The sequence below is a fragment of the Cuculus canorus genome, chromosome 7 (genome assembly GCF_017976375.1).
Source record: "Cuculus canorus isolate bCucCan1 chromosome 7, bCucCan1.pri, whole genome shotgun sequence".
Classification (NCBI taxonomy): Eukaryota; Metazoa; Chordata; class Aves; order Cuculiformes; family Cuculidae; genus Cuculus; species Cuculus canorus.
This window is the reverse complement of record NC_071407.1, coordinates 36,065,155-36,087,400: the sequence shown is the minus strand read 5'-3', so window position 1 is coordinate 36,087,400 and position 22,246 is coordinate 36,065,155. Positions and strand designations below refer to the sequence as shown.

The window sequence follows — 22,246 nt, the reverse complement described above, 5'->3', positions numbered from 1 at the left end:
GGGCATGGTGCTATCCCCAATGTGATCAATGGAGTGACACATGCTCAGCTCCTTGAAAGATCAGGCCAGAAAACACTCCGAAGTCAGACAGGAGTAAGCAGGAACAAGAGCATGCAGATATTCCATTACTTACCTGTGGCTGAGATGCCAGATTCATCTTATAAGGATGCGTCTTTCCCTCCTCATTTACAAGTGGTGACCAGACTTTTGACTCTGTTCTGCAACACATAAAATTTGAATAGATAACCTGTTTTCATCACTAAGCATCATTAAGGACCTAAAGTTCATCAGCTGAACACATTTCCACAGTCTTTCATATACCACACTATCCGCATCAGGAGGAATCTAGCTAGCCTCATTTTAGGCACATAACTTGGATGATTTAGCTGTGCTGTATGAGGTCTTCAGAGAAAGACAGGATCTCAGCAGTGACTGTTCTGGCTTATCATTTGGGATGCCACTGGCAACACAACAAGAATGGGCTCCAACCCAGGCAGTAGAGTTGAGGGTCACTCAACAGCAGAAGCTAGACACCCCTTTAATCCTTTAATTAAGTGTGACAATTCAGATTATTGTATTACGGATTTTATGATTAGGCAGGAAGAGGAACAATTCTTCTCTATATTTACTATAAACAGAACGTTTTGTTCTTGAAGTTGAGCTGTCTCGGACAAGCTAGTAATATATTCTTTATTTGGGCCTCCAGGATTTTCTTCTTATCTACACAGTGGTATCTGTGCTGAGCAAACAGAGGCTTTTGGGAATTACAAAACAAAATGGGTCCCAGACTGCAATGGGACTAAGAGCTGAGATGACATCATGCATTAGAGAAAGTCTACATAACCTTTGCTGGTCTGTGGTCTGACCCAATTACTCACAGCAGCCTGAAACGGAAGTCAAGATCTGTGACAAAAACCAACTGCTTTTACCACCATCATTCTGGAGTTTTGCTACATTCCAAAGAACAATAGACAAACAAGTGGTGAGGAAGGAGCAGAATGCTTGGATTTGCTTGAGACACTTTGTGGGAAACACGTTACCTACATTTCTCAAAAGCATAGACAGTAGTTAGCATCTCAGATGCCACTTTTCCCAAACTTTTCCATAGTGGGGAATGAGTGGCTGCTGTAGTGCTGAACGAAAACTGTTGTTCAACGCTAAATATTGCATCATTTGGTAACCAGATGGCTGATAAACTCTTAGGATGAATTTTGAAAACCATGTCCTGTTTTGACAGGAGCTCTTTGTAGAATCTGCAACTGTAGATGTATGTACTTCCTAGAGATTTGTGAGTCCAAGGTCAAGTACTTTGCGAAACAGGAAGGCTTCCACTAAGAATTAACCGGATAACTGGAAAGAGATTTGAAACAAAACACACTTATAAAACCGTCAAAGATGGAGGAACAGGCTATAGAGGTACCAACAATGGATTTGATCCTATCTACACCATTACTCTAAAAGCCCTCCAATGTTAGGGCATTTTTTAAGCAGCCCAAACTTAACAGCAATGCACACGTACATCCTAGACGTTCGCTGCGTAAACAGTATTATAATACTTCCATCCAGAGGGTAGCTCAATGGGAGAAGATGGAAGGCAGCATTCTCACTCAGGGAAGAGGAGAAGTTTTCTTGACCTGCTACTGCATCTGTTGCACTCTGGACTCCACACTGAAGAAACACTGAACAAAGTGTTCTGTGTTGCACCTCCTTCCGCAGGGAAGTACAAAGGCACAGGCCACATCAGATATTATCCTTTACAAGCTTCTTGTGGACCCATCTGCAGTGCTGACACTTGAGAATCTACATCACACGAATCCTGGTGCCTGGTGAGCTGGGGCACACACAGACTAACGAATATGAGCGCAACAGCTGCATGAGGTCAGATCTACGCCAATTTTATCATTGCCTTGACTCAACATCTGTTATTACTGGATGGACAACATACCCGAAGTGAAAACAACCATTCTCTACTTGCTTCTGGCAACCCGTACTTTAAGGTGCCTGAGGAACTAGCGATTTAGCCCAGATTATAGCTATCAAGCCTGAAAAAGCCACAGCAACCTCTAAAACAGTTGCATGGGAGCAACCCACTGACCAATGCAAATCCTTATTCTTTGGAAGTGTTTGGAGATCACGTGCAACCAAGTTTCATCACCTCTGAAAAAACGGGAGACACAGTAAAGTATATGGAAATCAAATAGCCTGCCACCTAGGCTGTAAGCAAGTGGACATTGGCTGGAGATGAAAGAGCAGTTCAGAGAGCATTAAACACTTCAGCTGATTTCTAACATGAGGCATCCCTGTGCCAGTTCTCACTAGCGGTCATCTAAGAACTTTTGAGATAGCCTTTTATTTTGGAGTAGTTTAATATTATCAGGTTTGGAAGCATCAGAAGGCCTTATTCAGACTGAATATTTAAGCTTAGATCAGGCCAATGTAAGAATACAGAACAGAAACCTTCCACCCAAGACTCTGGGTACCTGCTTTTGTCCCACACCTCTCACTAAATGCATTTGAGGGGATACAGCACCCGTCTTCAGTGTAGGAGAGGCAGCTATGGCCAGCTACTGCAGCCAATGGGTTTTTTTCTTGACTAGAATTTTCTCCCTATTTATTAGCACGGCAAAAAAGCACCAGTTTGTTTCCCAGCCTGCTACCATTCTGACCTGTCACTGGATATAAATGGAAGCAACAAAGTCACTCCAGGCTTTACTTTAAATCCAGTTTAAAAGTTATCCAAACAGAAAGGTTAAATAGCCCACGCGGTTGTCCCTCTAAGGCTGAGAGGATAAAGTTTCCCTTTGTCGTCACAACAGCTGCGGCAGAGCTCTTCAGTCTCTCTCAACAGCCCATTTATGATGAAGTTACAAAGAGGAGTGAAGATTGACTCTTTTTGACATTTTATGAATGAAGCTACAAAGAGGAGACAGCTTGACTCTCCCTGGCTTTGCCTAGCAGAGCTTTCAAGGTATGTGCCCCATCTCACCACACTGCCGCTGAGAAAGGAAAACAGCCCCTAAAAGTAACCTTATGTACCACTGCTGGCCCAGGCCTTATTTTCTGAAAGGCTAGGAAGTGTGGGCAAAAAGCACAGGTAACAGGGTAGATTAGATAGAGTCATCATCCAGGATGAGAGAGTTGGGAGATGGAGAAGAGAAGGCTCTGAGGAGACCTTAGAGCAACCTTCCAGTACCTGAAGGGGCTACAGGAAAGCTGAGGAGGAACTTTTTACAAAGGCACAGAGTGATGGGATGAGGGGGAATGGCTTTAAATTGGAGAGGGGCAGATTTAGACTAGATATAAGGAAATTCTTCACAATGAGGGTGGTGAGGCCCTGGCCCAGGTTGCCCAGGGAGGTTGTGGCTGCCCCGTCCCTGGAGGTGTTCAAGGCCAGGCTGGATGGGGCCTTGGGCACCTGATCCAGTGGGAGGTGTCCCTGCCCATGGCAGGGGGGTTGGAACTGGATAATTTTTAAGGCCCTTTTCAACTCAAGCCATTCTATGATTCTATGATTTTAGAATACGATTTCTAATGTATATTCCTTCAAATGACACTCCAGCAGAGATCAACACTCTAACAGTGCAGAAAGAGAAGACAAAACCATGACACTCAAACAAGCCTGGGAACAACAGCCAGGCAAATTAATTGCAGACATGTATGTATACAAACTTTGTCATGTTTGCAGTTTACATTTCCATGCTGTTTCCTTAGTACAGGAGGGAGAGCAACCAAGACAGGGCTCAAAGAATGAATCACGCACTTGCTGTTTCATCCAGGCAGAAGCCAAGACCCAAGGTTAAAAAGAAAGTTCTCAGATGCTAGTTTGGATGGTGAGGTACTGGTAGGAAGGGAAGGAAGGAAACTGCAGGTAAGTCAAGGCAACAACCTGAAGAGGAATTTATGAAACACAACAGTTTTTAAGAAGCTTGGCTTGAACACTTGGCTTATAAACATTACAAAAGCCTAGATTTTGCACGCAGAGGCTTTGCATGGTTTGCATGCAGAGCTGGGCCCCAGCTTCAAGGGAAAAGTCAGAGTTGGAAAATGAATGTCTAACTCTGTGTGCCAGGAATCATGTATATCAGTTCTGTAAAGAAGAGAGACACATTTACGTTCCCATTTCAAACACTGGGTTGGATATGCCTAATATACCAAAGTAGCAACTAAACCTGTAAGTATAGAGAAGCTCCTTGCACAACGCAAGGTTTGCTAGCTGAAAAATGAGATAAGTTCTAAAGAAATGCTCTTTCAATACTCCCCAGAGTTTTAGACAGGCATTTTAATAGTTTAGAGAGTAAACTATAAGAGCTTTCAGGCTACCAGGAAGGAACCTCTTAATCAGCCTTTTAGCTACAGCAGTTGCAAAGTACATGCCCTTGGACAAACAGTCACTTCTAGCAGCCATCCATTAATGGACACTCACTTTGGCAAGCAAAACTGTACTTGGGCTGCGTTCAGCCTATTGCCAATTCAAACAGCAGTGCTAGTCACAGTGTCCTAGAGACAAGAAGAACCAAATTCATTTCTTTACACATGGCTCTCTGCTCCTTGCATTTCAGGTCTCGTTTTATAACAACCATAAAACATAAAAGGGCATTTCTGGCTGTACAGAAGCAGCAGCAGAAGTTTATCACAAGCAGTTTCATTACAGAGTTACAATGGCTAAAACACACCTGACTGCTCAAACTGACTCTTCCACCAGCCACCTCCAGAGTTAACTAACGATATTTAATTTTGCCCCACCAAAGAGGCTGTAATAGCACAACAAATGTCAAGGCTGCCTCACCAAAATGACTCGGAACATGCCAATCATTTGTAAAAGCTGCTGACATCCACCCAGGAGTGCTGGGAGCACCACACCGGCTGTGGAGAGGTTGTGACCTGCCACAGTGGGTCAGACTATTTGCATGACCTTATATAGATGCACATGGAGCATCAGGCTTTTCTCAGGGGCAAAAGAATTATTAGTAATATGACAGAGCCAGAAAACTCTTATTGGCAGAGAAGGAAAAGGTAAACCTAAATGAGTCGACTGATTCCATCAACTTCCTAGAACACAATTTGAGCCTATTGTGGCTTTGGGCAACCAGTCCCCACATCTGAGACCTGGGAACACAAGGAGCAAGCAAGAGTGCAACAGAACCTACCAAATAAAATGCAGAGGACATCACACAAATGCTCTCCATACATTCTTGCATCTACACACGATTCTTTCTGACAACGCGCTTAACATGCTAGCAGAAGATCCAACTTCCCTGATCCTAGGAGTTTTCAGAGAACAAATACATAGCCTCATTCCTTGGCATCACGCAAAGTAACAGACCGCTTTCCAAACAAAAAAGGTATGTTAATATATTATGTGCTGGCAGCAGAGCTGCAGAAAAGCAGCTTGAAATTTGAAGAAAAGGACAGTAGGAGCAGAACAAGAGATTACATGTTTGCAATCCCTTTTCACAAATATTTTTCTCTCATTACCACTTACAACCTGCTTCCAGACACAGAGAGGAAGGGCAGACTTACTGCAAGAAGTTAAAAAAACCCTGTATAAATACACACTTTAACTTCGAGTTGCTCAGGGCTGCTCAGGGTTCCACCATCCATTTGGTGACTAAAGACATAGGCAAGAGCCATGCGTTTTAGAAATAGATTTTCACCTCTGTTGCAATGAACATTCGTCTGCTTTTGTATACCTGCAGCCATAGCTCCACAGAGCCATGTGTCAAATTCATCATGAGTGCTACCACTGACATCAGTGATACCTGGATGTTTCGACTATCAGGTGAAGTTTCTGGTAGGAGAATCTGTTCCTCCCGAGCCTTCCCTTCTTTGAGTGCTCTTTGTCAGAGCAAGCATCCTTCCCAAACCACATTAAGTTTCCAAAGGAAGCTGATAGCTTTGTCCACTTCGTTGGACAAATCTTGCTGCTTACTCCCATTAAAGGAAAATCAGAGGCGTGCTCAGAAGGGGTGCACTGCAGTTTCACTGGACCCTAAAATGTCAATGCAACTATGTACACACCCTAATTGAAAGATTCAAAGAAAAAAAAGAAAAGTAGCTCTTCTCAAAGACTCAAGATCCCAAACTTTCTTCTTCCAATGAAAGGGACTCAAAACTCTGCCTTTGAAATGTCTTAATTCAGCAACCAAGTGGGTTTGAGTTGACTGAAGCATGCAGTCTGCTGTAGGTCAATCTTTCTGTGCAAACCATTCAAAACCATGGTGCTAAGCATGATTTTACGCTGCTGAAGACAATAATGGAACCTTTAATTTGGTTTCTTGGGAACCACATTTCTAAAAGCACTCTCTAGCCTGAAACAAAAAGCAAATTGAATGAACAAACACAGGCTCAGAAAAGAGCCAAGGGTTGCTGCCAGTTCAGCAAGAATTTGGTAAAAAAGCAGACCAGGCATGTTTTCTTCACCTAGTAATTTGATCTGTTTTTAACAGTGACATGTCTTAGACTAGATTTCCTGCCTACAATCTGATCTGAAATATTTTCGGACTGTTACCGTCATAAGGGAAACACCGAAGCAGGAAACATTGGAACGCTGTTGATATTCACAATCAAGTACACAGCGCAAACAGCATTTCCTTTACCAGAAGTGTTTAAGTCCTTCCAATTGTCTACATTTACACTTCTCTTAGAAAATCATTAGTACAGCCAAACATGAAGACATTTTAACTGCTCCATTAAAAGAGGGCTGCAGATAAGTTTGTTTTGGTCCATAGAAAAACACAAGTATCGCATAGCGCAATACTTCCCTAAAACACTCACCATCTTCCAGCTACTTGCAGCTTAACAGCTTTCTGCAGCAGAGATACTGCTATGGTTATATAATATCCATTATATATTTGTCTTCCATAAACTCATCCAGTCTCCTTTTGAACCCATGTGCACTTTTAACATTCATGTCAGTAACAAACAAAGTCCCCACTGTCACAACAGCACTGATCCTTTGATGGAACCAAACCACCTCATGTAAGCTTAGAACCATGTCTAAAATCCTTCTTGACACAACCCTGCTGCCAAACTGAATGCAGGTCAGAGAGTATTTTGCAAGCAAAATCATTTAAATGAATAATAATCATCTAAAATTCATCACATATTAAATGAAAAATTACTAAGGATTTATGCTTTCACAAGACACCTCTGTGATGGTGAGCCAAAAAGGAGGAATGGAAGACTTCTTACTCCAGGAAACCTGCAGTATCTCAGCACCAGTTGTGCATGATGCTCCAACCCATGGAGCTACGGCCCTGCTGGACTAATGGTCCTCGCCAGCATGGCTTACTATGTACAACAGATCCAGCTAGCAAGCTGTGATTGCAGACCACGGAGACCAAGCCCAAGAGTTGGTGGTGTTGAAGTGCAAACGATATACTTTCCTTTTCATACTTAGCCAACTACTTACAGAGTGACTTCAACAGAGAAAAATCTTCCAGATCTGATCTAACCGTATTGTCAGCCTTCCTGACTAACTATAAGGTCAGGCCTTACTGACAACAGTTTGGCCCACCAAGGTTCAGGAAGCTCAAGCCATACCACTTGGCCAGGTGGCACTCATCTTCCCAAATGCCTTCCACCCTCTGGACCTTGGTAGCAACGTTCTTCCCTTCTACATGGAGGAGGGCTCCAACCCATAGTCTGCCTTCCTCACTCACTTCCTTTACACTAAGTTGAACAGGAAGATGAAGCATGGACTCTAACTGATACAAAGACGTCCTCTGTCAGCCCTCAAGGCCTCCTCTCAAGATCTACCATTTTAAGGTCTTGCCTTCGACTGTACAGGAAAGAAGAGCTAGCCTCAGCAACAAAGACTACACTGCATTCACAACCACTGAGTCCAGCTGCGTTTGGAACAAGCCTGTTATGAGGGCCTAGGAGACAACTGGGCACTTGGGATAAAGTATTCTCAGAGTACAAACAGGAGAGACAACACAATGCATATGACTGTCTCTTGGCATTAAGAGATAGCTTTCTTCTCTGAGAAAGCACTCTACAGTATCATATTCCCCAATACAAATACATGTCCTGCTTCAAAGATGATCAGAGGGCTGGAGCACCTCCCATATGAGGACAGGCTGAGAGAGTTGGGGTTGTTCAGCCTGGAGAAGAGAAGGCTCCGAGGAGACGACATAGCGTCCTTCCAGTACTTGAAGAGACTACGAGAAAGCCGGGAAGGGAGTGTTTACAAAGGTATGGAGTGATAGGATGAGGGGGAAAGGCTTTTAAATTGGAGAGGGGCAGATTTAGACTAGATAGACATAAGGAGGAAATTTTTCACAATGAGGGTGGTGAGGAACTAGAACAGGTTGCCCAGGGAAGTTGTGGATGCCCCCTCCCTGGAAGTGTTCAAGGCCAGGCTGGATGGGCCTTGAGCAGCCTGATCCAGTGGGAGGAATCCCTGCAGGGAGGTTGGAGTTAAGATGATCTTTGAGGTCCCTTCCAACTCAAACCATTCTATGATTCTTCTCCTAAAGACAGAGGAGGATCAAAAATCTCCTAGGATTATCTAAAAAGGCTTTTGCATAGTGCGATGTGTATTGATATCAAACCCTAAGGTGGGTAAGTAGTCAGACAACTCCTTTTCACTTGCAGTCTTGGCACTCCCAGCTATTTTGTCAGGAGCACTCATCGATCAGTACAGTAGCAGAAGTGCCCAACACACACTCATGCTACCTCCTTGAAAGGGGTCCTGAAAAAGAGTTTGGCCGTGCTAACTCAAAGCCCCTGCGTAGTTTTGCATAGCTGCACATCCAGACAGAAATCTCTTCCTGGACAACTTTCATATGCAAAGCCAATGAAACATGCATGGGGTAGCTATAAAGTTAATGACTTCGTAATTAACATTAGCAAACACATTTTACAGAATCAATGATCTGTAAGAATGAGCTTGCCCACAGGCTGAAAGAGCCCTTGTCTCCCCTCCTTTCTCCCAGCCAGAACTACATGGGACTGGTTTGCCAAGTCAAGCAGCTGGGTATTTTGACAAAGAAAAGGGGTACCCGTTTGCAGGAAGATTACAGGCTGCTAAATTAGAGGTCAATATGAGAAACTCTGGGGCTAATGTGCTGCTGCAGTGCTCACCACTAATTCACACAGTGCTCCGTTCTTTCCTCTGTGAGTTTCCTCAATGAATTGTCAGGCATTTTTCGGCCTGCTGAACTCCTGCCATTATCCAAGCTACGGTAAAAGACTTCTGTTTAACACAGAAAAGCTCTGAACAACTGAACTACTGTGTCATTTAAGGCATGCTTTTGCGCTCCTGAAAGTGCTTCCCCTGCATGTTCTGTGAAGCTGATGTATGATTGCTCAGGGAGAGGGCAGGTGAGGCCACAGGAAATACTCACTTTAAAGCAACTACAAATGCCATGATGCATCTATCATCTGACTTCAAAAATTGCTGCTACCCATGACTGCAATTCGAACAAAGAGGGAGGCGAAACCCCAGCATCCAAAAAATTAGGCTCCAATACTTTTAAGAAGCAATGTGTCAATGCAAAGCAGTTCCCTGCCTTCCCAGGCTCCGTTTCTTCTCTGTACAAAGATGGACCATGAACAAAGCACAGCTGGGGAAAGGAATGACGCTGTCCATTGCTCTGCAGCTTGAGACAGTGGGATGGCTGAAACCAGCCTCTGCTTTACACCAATGATGGAGACTGCGGCTCCACTGTCACCCTTTTTATTCTCTCACAAAAGACCGATGTTTGACAGGCACTTTGACGCAACTTGGCTCATCACTGTTTAGCGCTGTCAGTGCTGTTTCATCAAGAGGCTCCAAAATGTACAACCTTTCTGAGTCTGTGCGTGGCAAAAACTAGGCAATTAATATCTTGGATAATATATTTTATCCGCTAATTAGTGCAACAGGAAGAAAGATCATCTCTGGTCTTACCTCCTCCACTATAAGTGAAGTTTTCATGAGACCTGTCTTTGATTTCTTGCTGTCAGGAGCCACAGAATAGGCTGACAGCCTCTGTTTTCATTAGGTCAAAGTGCAAGAAACACAAGCAGCATTAGGATTAAAGGCTGAAATGCAGTTCCCTCTTGCAATCCAGCACCTGGCCAGAAAAAGCACTAAAAGGTCAAAGTAAACAAACCAATCAGAGAGGTCTGCTGCCAAACCAAAACACTGCTACTGTTGTGTGACCCCCAACCCCGGCCCCATCCCTCCCTCCTTCCAACCCCAGTCTCCCCCAGTAACGTACCTGCTGACTGTCAGAGTTAGTTCATCTGTGCAACCCTTGATTTTGTTTTGCGCCTCAAGGTGTGTCATGTTATCCGTGTTCACCCCATCAATGGCTATGATCTGGTCTCCTATACATAAGTTGGCTATTGCAGCTTTGCTACCTGGAGTCACCTAAGAGAAAACAAAAAGAATGAATGGCCTTTCCAGGGAGCAGCCTCCCATAGCAACACTTGAAAAACTGTTGCAGTACTCAGGACTTTTGCTGGTACCTGAAAACAAGGAGGTTAAAACCAATGAAACTAAGCTCTCAGCAGAAAGCTGTCTGGATCTGGGCCTTTTGAATACTCTCAGTATTACAAGTCAGGAGTAGAATTCTGTTTTGGCACCCACAGACAGAAATATGGATGACAGAACAGGTAAATAATAGAAATTGTGTTTCACTCAAAGCAAGAACAAGCAGAAAGCAATTTTGGTTTTTTTTGCTGGACAAAGAAATGCTCTCCAAAACAGAAGGGGCTAAGGACAGCCAAGAAACCTGAGCTTCCAAAAACCAAAGGTGACAGAATAGAGTACCAAAGTCATTGCAATACAGTCGACACCAGTCACAAACACCTTTGCATCATGATCTCATTCACTTCCTTCCTTGGAAGAAAGGTCTGGGATCAAGATTTTTGTTTGATTCTTCAGTTTTATTCTATTTCAGTGCAGGAACGGCTGCAATAGACTTATTGACCTCAGCAAGATTAGTTCCAAAGTAGTGCTTAATCTAACAAGCAGGCTGCGAGGAAGAATGGTAAGAAACTTTATCTTTAAATCATAATCTGACCATACTTCCTGAAAAGTGGAAGCAGCATTTCCAGCTTGCCAGCCTGACCACAACTCACCTTGATACATTCTACCATACACATGGTGCTTTGCTTCCCAGGTATGCCACTGCACTGCTAAAGAGGTGTTGCTCTCTGCCTGATAAATGACTGATAGGAAAAGAGCTTATCTCACCAAGATCCCAGACAGAAGACACAATGCAGCAATGCTGCCAGTATGACACCCCTTGTGAGAAAAAATAAGTCCCCGCTAAAAAGCTAATCAAGTAAACAGCTCATTCATTTTTCCCCTAGATCTGCTGAGGAGATTATTTTAGGCCAAAATTACTGATAGGTGTATAGTGATAAACATCAAATGTGGTTGTGGCTTTGCAAACTATGTAAGACACAACAACCCCATGCAGTGCTCCAGGCTTGGGCAAGAGTGGCTGGAAAGCTGTCTGGCAGAAAAGGACCTGGGGGTGTTGGTCGACAGCCGACTGAACATGAGCCAGCCCTGTGCCCAGGTGGACAAGAAAGCAAGAAAGCCAACAGCATCTTGGCTTGTATCAGAAACAGTGTGGCCAGCAGGACAGGGAAGTCATTCTGCCCCTGTACTCAGCACTGGTGAGGCTGCACCTGGAATCCTATGTTCAGTTTTGGGCCCCTCAGTACAAGGAAGACATTGAGGTCCTGGAGTGTGTCCAGAGAAGAGCAATGAAGCTGGGAAGGGGCTGGAGAACAAATCTTATGAGGAGTGGCTGAGGAAACAGGTTGTTTAGCCTGGAGAAGAGGAGGCTGAGGGGAGACCTTATCACTGTCTACAACTATCTAAAAGGAGATTGTAGAGAGGTGGGTGTTGGTCTCTTCTCCCAAGTGACAGGCAGCAGGACAAATGGGAATGGCCTCAAGCTGCATCAGGGGAAGTTTTGATTGGACATTAGGAAAAACTTCTTCATAGAAAAAGGTTAAGGTGTTCAAAAGGCAGGTAGATGAGGCGCTTGGGGACATGATTTAGTAGTCGACAATTATGACTGGAGTTGATGACCTTAAAGGTCTTTTCGAATCCAGTTATTCTATGATTTTAAGATTTTGTGCAGTTTTAATGAATTTGTGCAAGGAGCACAATGATTGCTGTGGGCTTTCATGAATTATTAAATAAGGAGAGGATATGAGAAGACTGCTTCTAGACATGAGTAGGTTAAAACATGCCTTGCAGCTGGGACACACCTCATTCATGAGTCTGTTGCAACTCGTGCTCATTCTGTGCATTCTTGCTAGGTTTCAGCATGCTGGAAAGCAGATGAGCAAAGGCATTAGAGCTGTCAGACATTATAAATAAACATTGTTCACAGGATTTAGAGAGTTTTCCTAAAGTGGGATTGGATGGCACATCATTCCCCTCAGGGAAACATTCACCTCCTAGACATGTTACACACTAGCTGCAGTCACTCCTTTCCCTGAGCCAAAGCCAAAGCTCTTCAGTACATCCTCTCACAGCTGGAGTAGGATATTTTCCCTAGGCAGAAGGATGATAACAGGATGCTTTTCTTTTTTACCTCTCTACTAGGACAGTATTCCCTGAAAAAGGGAAGGACATAGATGTGTATCACAAATGCCCAGGTTGGCCAAAGTGCTCAACATTAACCCAAAGACCTTCAGATAAGTCAAACAAATAGTGCCTATATACCTGCTTATCCCTTCAATGCTGTAAGCAGACTCAAGCTGGGAGAGGAAATGCTGAAAGACAATACAAGCCACCAGATGGAAACAGAAAATCAGCTTTAAATGTAAACATCATCACCTGCCAAGCTGCAGCCTGCAGCCAACTGGTGGTCTACAAGATCACCAAGCACTGCCTGCCGCTGCTCCATTGGATCCATTGCCTTGAGAGTACCTTCTTGTAAACCTTGTAACAGTGACAGCAGCCATGAAGAAATCTTGAGCATTGGCAGTGGCTGCAGTCCCACTGGACTGGGGAGCTGCTGCTTCAGAAACCATGAGACAGATCCATAAAGGCATCATTACACTGGAGGGAGCCCTCAGAAGACACATTGTGGGTCCTCTCCTGGTCACTCAGGCCTTAAAAAAGTCACCTGGTTTCTCAGTGCCTTTATTTTCTTTGTTACCAAAGGAGGGAGAGGGACACATAACTCACCCCTGTGAGGGGCACAGAGCTCAGCACATTATTCCTATGATTCATTTTTTATCAGATAAGACCACCAAGAGGTCAAGAATAAAAGTTGATTAACACCACTGCTGTTATGCTGCCAGGGGCAGCATAGAGCATTTAGATGCAAGCATGTAGAGCTTGCATTTACATACATAATCTACACAACATGTGGAAGACTCCTAGAAACAATCCCCTACCACAAGGGCCAGCAGAACTGGAGCAGTCAGGGACACACATGCTGAAGCATTCTGAAGAAACCCCAAGACCAACCAGGACAAAAGCAGCGTTCACAGGAACATCTCTGTGCTTTGCCAGCGCTTATGTCACATTCTCCTTCTCTGTCTACTTCAGAAGAATTTGAAATTTGAGTGCTCTTCTCCATCAGATAAGAGCCACCAGTTGCACAAGGGCAGTTAAGTCCACTCAGGTACTGTACAAACCTCTCCTCTAAGGGGAAGCCACAAGGATGCACAGTAATGAAAATAAGTTTCCTTGTGGCAAGTTCATGTTTTAAAATCCAATTTCTTCAGTTCTCACCCTGTGGAACTGGAAATACCTCACCCTGAAATGCAACCTTCCACAAACTGCTCCGCTGCAACAACAAGCTTGCAAGAACTGCTTATAGCAAATGTATCTGCACAAGGCTAATGGTACCACAGGGAACTCATCCTTTTTAGGACGATTAAGAGCTACTAATAATGTTGTCAACCACCCTCACAGTAAGGTCTGGGCTTATCTCAGTGTTGTCAATGTTGCTTTTAGAGATTTGCCCAACTACCACTTAATTCAGGAAAGCGAAAGGTGTTTCTGTTATTAAGTGAGGAGCAGAAAGCTGCAACTGGGAAGACCTTTTCCCGCTTTTCTTTTTTTTTTTTTTTGTAACATCACTCCCTGGTCCATGGGGAGCAATGGAGCATGGCCAGAGAGGACAGCCAGAGGCTCTCAGAGCACTGGCAGATACCAGATAGCTTACTCAATCAGACCAGAAGGACTCCAAAAATGAACAAAAGCTTTCAGGGTCACAGGCATTCAGTAAATGTTACAGTACCTGAAGGTGCTTTCCTCTTGCTCTGCTCTCAAACCCCTTAAAGCTTTGCATCAGCCTCTCTCCTTTACCTCCCCTCCTGCCCTAGCATGGAGCAGACACCTGTAGATATTAAAGAGGACAGCAGGCAGGTAACCTGATAATGATGGGATACAGCTGCGAGGGAAGGCGAGGAAGACTCAGAGACAGCAAGGAACAAAATCCGCAAACCCAAGTTTGCACAAGTAACGTCTCACACAAAGGCATAGACAGCTTCCAGCCTCCTTCAAAATAGCTCCCCAGCTGGCTTGGGCTTCCCACAACGGGATTGGGCAGCCTCTGGCAGAGGCATCACAGTACCTAGAGTGTTCCTGAGCCCCCCAGCTCCAGAGACACTATCACCAAGTCAATAAAGCATTGCACACCCTTTAATATTATACTCAAGGGCTTCCTTCAGAAAGGAACTGTGACCTACCTTGTGGTGATTGCTCCCAGGCAATAACACTTTGCCATCAGGTCATTTCACTGTTGAACACAAAATGCCCAGACAGGCTGAGAAGCACTGCTTCATGCCATATCCAAATCAGGTCCCAGAGCTCCGAGTGTCCCTGTGGTGACAGTGTGTTTGGCTGGGTCTCTGGGCAAAAAATCTGGGCTACTAAAGGAATAATCTAGACACTTATAACCAGACACAAACTAGGTTTCTGATAGCAGCTCAGACACATTTGCCAGCATACAGAGGAAATAAATAGTTCCCATAATCTGTGGGCTTGATCATGCACACTTTACTCATGCACAGCTCTGGGTAGTGGATAACAGTTTTAACCAGGTATAGACTTGAACTCCCCTTTTCAAAGAGGTCCCACAGATTCAGGATTAGAAGAAAACTCCATGTTATTTTCTTATATTATGAAGTGAAGCTTTGCATACATGTGCATGCACACACACACAAGTATATAAAGCTCTGCAATCATGAAAAGGGCAGAAAAAAAATACTTGCCTTCCCTTCCCCTTCCTGCTTTGTTCTCCACCTTGCTAACACCACTGTGATTTTCCAAAGTTCAGGTTTCTGTATCCCAGGCGGTTTGCCTGCTATCGACCCTTTGCGCTGGCAGCCAGGCAGCAAACAAAGGACGTGACTGTGACACATCCAAGTCTTCAGCTAGTCTTTGGGCAAGTTCATTTACAGTAGAGAAGAAAATGCTTTGATTTAGCAGCTTAGCCAGCTCCCAGGAGGCCTTTATAAAACTTCTGTCTGTTCCAGAGCTAGCCTAACACAACCACATTTTATATTTGATGCAATTGCCTCCATAAATGCTACCTAACAAGTTTTGCAATCCCTGGACAGGGATATATTGTGACTTCTTTTTCACTTCTGCAGCAAGGATCCAAGAGGCAGCAGTGGGTATATTACGGGAAGCTGCTGCCCACAGCAGCTGAGATGAGAGGGAGGAATGGTGGGAAGCATTTCTATGAAGAGCAGCATAATGCAGCTTCATTCTTCCTGGCCTTCTCCCCCATCCATTCAGGCACACTACCTGTTAACTCCATCAGCCCTTCACAGTTTCTCACAGACCCCGCAGACTTCGGCACCAGCCACCACTCCACAGTGAGACACACATCGCAATGAGTTATTCAGAGATAAGAAATGAGAAAATTAACATCAACCAAAAAAAAGATTCAGAGAAATAGCACATATCTGAGCTTGAGATGTGCCTTTGCTGGACAGAAGGACAAGCAGCAACATACTTCTAAGGCCACCAGTCACAACTAGACATCTCTGACATTCAGTTTAATCATTCCCACCCACATACATACGCTGCTGTTTTTACTATGACTAATGTGCTCAGCACTGGCGTATTATGCTAAGCAGCCACAGTTTCTCCCAGCAAAAGTATGCAGCTGGGTCAGCAGAGATTAGAAGCTATGAGAAAATTCAGGCAAGCACATTCCCTACCCCTTCTTTTTAGGGAAAAGGGAACAACAGGCTGGTTGGTTCCTTACAGCTGGCTCTAGATCTTCCTCCCAAGGTGCTCTGGCTCTCTGTACTATTACTGTCTGACATTGTTGCAGCCCAAAACTCGCTGGCTGCTCTGTGTTGGTCCAGGCCATCCCATCCCCAGGAGACTCCAGGAGAGGGGAAGGGGGGCGTGCTTCTTTCTGGGTAAAGCTCTGAGCAGCAGCCCACCCTTTGCAAAAACCCCTCTGGCAGCTCAGCTCACCTTCACCCTCCTGCCTGCTTTGGCTCCTGCCTATTTCTGACAGCCAATGAGTTTTATTAACACAGAGAAGGGAAGGCATTAGACAAGACAAGAGGGCTGACCTCAGGCAGGCAGTGTAAAAACAGTATGAAGATTTCTTGCAAAACCTCAAAAACATTACATACATCTGCTCATCAGCTTCGTCTTTCCTGACGGTTTATTTCATTCTCTAAATAAAACAACATGTCTAGTAATCAGCAACTACTGAAGTTACTGTGTCACTGTCCAGAAAAACATAAATTGTTTATACTGTTAAAGCCTCCTGTAATTTCCCTGTTTGTAAGGAAGAAAATAAAATCCATTTGCTGCAGTTATGTTGACATTGCACCCTTCAAACCCAAAGCATTTTACAAATAAAATACACCTTCTGATGGACAAAATGATTTTTTGAGGGTGAAAGATTGCTTGCAGCTACACATAACTCTCAACAAGCAGATAAGGGAACAAAAAAGACTCTCTCTCAATAAGTCCAACACTTAACCTTTGTCAACTTAAGTTTGGGTGCTAAAAGCTCTCATATAAGATTAGGGCTGGTACATCCCCTCCCAACACTGAGTCCTTTCTTTAGGTTCTTTGCAGAACTCATCAAGAACAAGACAAGTCAGATGTACTCCACCAAATGATGCTGGACTCAATGAAGAGGCTCAGGGAAAGGGATTCTCCAAAGTTGGGTGACATAAGACGTGGCAAATCAGTCTGAAAAGGTGAACTACAGAAAGTACAACTCTGGCTCCCAGGAAAGGCAAGAGTACCCCTCTTGGATGTAACCGCAGTAGAAGGTATTTAATCAGTTTCCTCTTTCTGTTAAATGTTTTTCTAAAGATAGAATTGTCCCTCAGACTCAGCGAATGGGGCTGGAAAAGATAAAGCCAGTCCTGTGCCCCAAAGCACTTTGCCTCTGCTGTGAGAAAATTCTGCTGCTTTCCACTTGCTATGATTAAGGACAACTTCTCATCCAAACCCCAGCAGTCAGAGAGATCAGTGAAGTCCTTTCCTCTCCTCAGCATCTTTGTACCCTTGAAGCACAGGCTTGTCCAGACCCAGCAGCTACCTGAGAAGCTGCCAGAGTTCACACTGACTTCAAAGTCTGTAGGACCATTATGTGAACTTCTGCTCTCTGCACCCCACATGCTCAGACGGACCAGACCAGACAGGACTTTCTACAGCACAAAACGCACAAGTCATTGTGTTGTCCTCCAAACATGATCCCAGCTATTTCTGGCAGGTTAGAGGCTCTTGCCAGGTGACCATAACGACTGGTGTCCCACAGGCACTGATTGTCTGTCTAGCAACCGAGCAGCTCTGCAAGGTGTCCCCAAGGGCACAGCATGGCTGGTGCTGTCACAGCCCCCACCCCACCTGGCAGCAAGGAGCAGCAGCACAAGAGAAAACACCAGTGCAGGAAATGTAAAGCCACATTCACCTTCCTATAAACCCCAGCAGCTTTCCCCAGCTGGCTCCCTCTGCCAAGCCAGCCTCAGAACAAGAGCCAAGTGCAACACTGGCATATTTGCAATTACAAGCCCGGAACCTGGGCTGGGTGGGAGAGGACCTGCAGCCACAGGTGTGCACAAGGGAACCAGCCAAGGCTCTCAGGGCCAAGGAGCAAAGTCAACCCAACCCTACATCGTACCACATCCACCACACTCCCTGTTTCTTTTGGCAGAGAGGGTGGCATTCCAGCTCTCCTCCAGGCATGGAGGCCTCCCTGTCTAGCCCCAGGCCTCAGACCATGGCATGCCTGCCTGCCTGCCTTTGTTTCTCTCTTTCCTTCTTTCTTTCTTTTCTCCCAGGAAAGATGCTCCAACTCGTCACCTAAGCCCCACAGCTGAGCCCTGGCATGCTCCAGAAGGATTATGATCTCCACATAGCTGCTGAGCCCATCCCACTGAGCCCAAGTGTTAGCATGGTGTCCAGTACCATCAGGGTTTTCTCTCACCCGTGGCTGCAGGATGCCTTCACTTGGTGGCTTCCTAACAGGACACCTGGCTAAAGGAGCTAGTAAGGACATCAGCCAGTAACAAAGTTGTTTTACACTATGGGATTCAGTCCCATGCTTGATTTCAGGCCACCAAGTCAAATTTTATCACTAAATCAAGTATTAAGTTTATGGAGCTGGCTCAAAGGGCCATGCTTAAAAAACCCCAAACACCCAGGAAATACCTGATTATCTTTCAGTTCTGTACTTGCTGTAAATTCTGAGCTTTTAAAATACCATGAATACCTAAACTATCAGACTAAAGAGGGATGAATTGGTTTTACTGTGGTTGAAATCAGCAACAGGCACAATGTTGCAATCGAATCTTTTTAACTTATTTGCAGAACTGGGCTGCAGTCTTAAAACAACTTTTGCATTGAGAAAATGCTCAGCTTCATAACAAAACATAGCTACAGAAGTGCACCAGCTTTTGGTCCGTTTTTACAGACACCCCCTCCTTAATGAGGCTACAAAATGTACAGTCAAATTCTGCTCTTCCTGTATTTTGGGCAGATAAAGACAAAGGTCTTTCCTACTCAAATAAGGCAATGAAACAGGCTTTCGATTAGGGTTCATCCTGCTGAGCAATACAGTCTTTTCTTCTCAACAAAGATTGCAGTAAAGTGTTCACCATAACCCTACAGTTAAAAAGAAACACCTAACCCAGAAACAGCTGTGAAGCATCCATCCAGAACAGAGGAGACTTCACAAGAGTGCCTCACATGGATCACTTGTGAAATCCCCATGCCCAGCTGTAACTTGGAAGGCTCGTCCAACACAACCGAGAAACCAGAACTCTTTGCAGGAGAAGATGCTCATGATGTATTTGAGACTAAAGCAGTTTTGAACATACAGTTCAAGTGAAAAAGGCAGGCAGGGCAGCAACAAAATCACCTTGTGATTCCGTGAAAAGACAAGGTAAGAGCAGCTGCGGAAATGCCATAACCTTTCATCTGCCAGTCTTGTAAACACAGCTGGCTATTAATGCCATGTGTCTTCTGCTGGCCAGCATGTCTCACCCAGGCTGTTCTGCTGGCTCCAATCTCACAGCATTGGTGCCTCCTGACTCTCTCAGCCCCAGGATTGCAGGACTCCTGGGGAATGAGCCACCTTGGCAACTCTAATGGTGCTGTATCCCACCAGCGCAACTGGGATAAACCCTCCCTACGGCAGAGGGGAGCTAGAGAAGACAAAAGCCAGTAGTAAGGCACCGAGGTGCGGTGGTGTTGAGGGCCATAAATACCAAGTTGAGCTCAAAAGCTCACCACGAGGATGACGCTGCCAGAAGCCAAATGTGAGCTCCTGGCAGACAATGTAGGCTTCATTTAGGTACCTTGGTTTAAAGGGAACTGCAAGACACTTGGCTCAGGCCCGTGTCTGGATGGGCATCCCCCCACACCCTCAGCACTGCCGTGCCAGCACACACCTGGAGCAGGAGGGTGACCCCAGCAGTGCAGCAATGGGACAGGCAGCCCCAGGCGAGGCAGAGCCAGGCTCCCCTGGCCACATGGGAGGGAACTCTCCCACTGTGTAGTACACCCCTATCACCATGCTCCAGCTGGCAGTGGCAGGACAATGTTGCTTCCTGGAGCAATCAAGGATGTGTGCCTGGCTTGGGGTGGGCAGCCCAGTCCCGCGCACTGCTGCTAACAGCAGTTCCCACGAGCACATCTGTGTCACAGACCTAGAACCTACATGCTGCAGCACAGAGCAAATGCATAACAGTACTGGAGAGGGATGGCTGCATCCTCCCCTGCTCACACGGTGACGCTGTCATCACAAGCTGCAGTGCTCCCACCATTCACCTGTCATTCATCTGGGGAGCCTTCGTACCTCAAATCGTGGTGGGAGCAAGGCTCTCCTAGCTCCTGGCAGATGCCAGTCCTACAATCAGAGGTTGCACCATCTTAAGAGGAGGGCTATGTGCCTAAAAAGTTCTTTGATCAGGGCACAGGTATCGAATGTGCTAAGTAAGGAGAGAAATGAAGTTATAGCCCCCAAAAGTTATCACACAAGGAGGAACAGGTTCTTTAAAATAGGACAAAATGCGACCAGATGTTCTTTCACGCAATGAAGGAAGGACTTCCTAAGAGTTTTGTTCCTGACACAAGTCGCCAAATCCAGGAGTCATAGGAGCAAACCACAGGAAACATTAACGGCTTCAAGTCTTGGAGGAGAAATTAAAAACGTCGGAGGGGCCGCAAGGGAAAGCTGTGATAAGAGCTGCCTGTCATCAGCATTTACGTCACCACTAGAGAGGATATTTTATTACATTTTTAGTCTCCAGGGTCACAATTTCTCATGAGGTGGTTATTTTTGCTGCTTTTCTGACCTATGTCCCTCGGTATGTGCCCAGAAGCACCGGCAAATGCGACCAAGGAGAAGGGGCAAGAGCAACACGGTAGGACCAGACATGCTTCTGCCCGAGAGCCTCTCCCGGGAAGGAAATGGCAATTACTATAACAATGAAGAAAATATCATTTCCCCCTAAGCTAAAGCTGCTTTCACGTCCAAAACCTGCTTTAGAAAAACGAGGTATTATTACCGTAATCGAAAGAGATTACACAGAAAATTAGAACCTTCCCCTCTGTGCTTGGCAGCACTCGCCTGGCCATCTCCTCTGCCCTACAGCCTCTCCCGCCGCGGGAGGAACGCTCCAAGCCTCACCTTCCCGCTCCTCTTTAAACACCACTCACAAGAGTTCCAGTTCCCGTCTGTCCCACGGGAACTGCAGAGCCACCAGCGGGCACGGAACCCTCTGGTTTGCGGAGGGATCGATGGAAATCCATGGAAATTCCTTCTCCCCTGGAGGGAGGCGCTGAGCGGCACTTCCCATGCAAAGCCACGAAGGGATGGGGAGTTTGTGGCGAATTAAAAGCCCGCGCGGGAGACCCCCCGACCCCCTCCCCGCAGCCCGGGAGGGCAGAGCGAGCGACACCATTCCAACGGTCTGGGTGCGAATCTTTAATTGTCATTTCCTAACTAACTTTATTTAAGTGGGGGGTAAGCAGCACCTATCCCAAACCAGGCAGAGGCGCTTCACGCAGGTTAACGCAGCTTCTACCAACAGAGGGTTTCCTCTTGACTCTACGCGGTGAGCAGAAGCCGCGCAGCGCCCGGCAGCGCCTCAGGGGGCGCGGGGCGGGGGGGCTCTGCCTGGCTCGCTGCGGGCAGGCCGAGGGCAGGGGGGGAGGACGGAGACCCCGGCGAAGGCCAGGGGAAGGGGCTGCGCGGACCACCGCGTTTCGCTGCACAAACATTCAGAAAGAAACGGAAAAGAAGTAAAGAAAAGGATCCTGCGCGGCGGCGGCGTCACCAGAGCCGCCCTGGCAGCGCCCGCCCGCCCGCTCGAGCCCGCGCGCCTACCCGGGAGATGGCGAGGGGCTGCTCGAAGTCCCGGCCGCCCACCAGGCGGAAGCCCCAGGGTCCGGGGCCCGGCAAGACGATACGGTGCGTCCCCATGTGCTCGCCTGCACCTCGCGGGCCGCCCGGCACCGCCCCGCCCCGGCAGCGCCCGGCCCGCGCCCTCCATCCCCCGCCCCGCGCTCCGGGCGCCCCGGGCCGCTCGCCCCGCCCCCGGCGGAGCTCCCCCGGCGCTGAGCTCCCCGCCCCCCAGCGGAGCCCCCCCGGCGGAGCCCGCCCGCAGCGCCCCTCAGGCTGAGAGCCCCGCGGCGCTCTCCGCCCACGCCCGGGCTGAGCGCCCCGCCCCGCCCCGCTCCCTCCACCCCCCCGAGAAACGCCGTCTGCCGCACTCCGGGGATGAGTCTCGGGTGGGAGAGAATGTCGGTGCTCGGAAGCCCCCGCCGGGGCCAATGGCG

At 46.5% G+C, this 22,246-nt stretch overlaps 1 protein-coding gene across 3 annotated transcripts in view; it reads right to left on the bottom strand.

Moving 5' to 3' along the window:
• Positions 1–21,968, bottom strand: part of PDLIM1 (PDZ and LIM domain 1) — a 46,216-nt gene extending 24,248 nt beyond the window's left edge. Inside the window, exons 1-3 of one of the 3 annotated variants that reach the window (XM_054071089.1) lie at positions 21,795–21,968; positions 10,209–10,360; positions 134–218 (exon numbers count right to left, since the gene is read on the bottom strand). In XM_054071089.1, coding sequence (XP_053927064.1) covers positions 134–218; positions 10,209–10,360; positions 21,795–21,890 — 333 coding nt within the window. In that variant the 5' untranslated portion in view covers positions 21,891–21,968. Of the gene's footprint in view, positions 1–133; positions 219–10,208; positions 10,361–12,222; positions 12,758–21,095; positions 21,281–21,794 lie in introns of those variants that run through there. The other 2 variants (XM_054071091.1, XM_054071090.1) reach the window with 2 other exon arrangements.
• Positions 21,969–22,246: the final 278 nt, after the last annotated feature.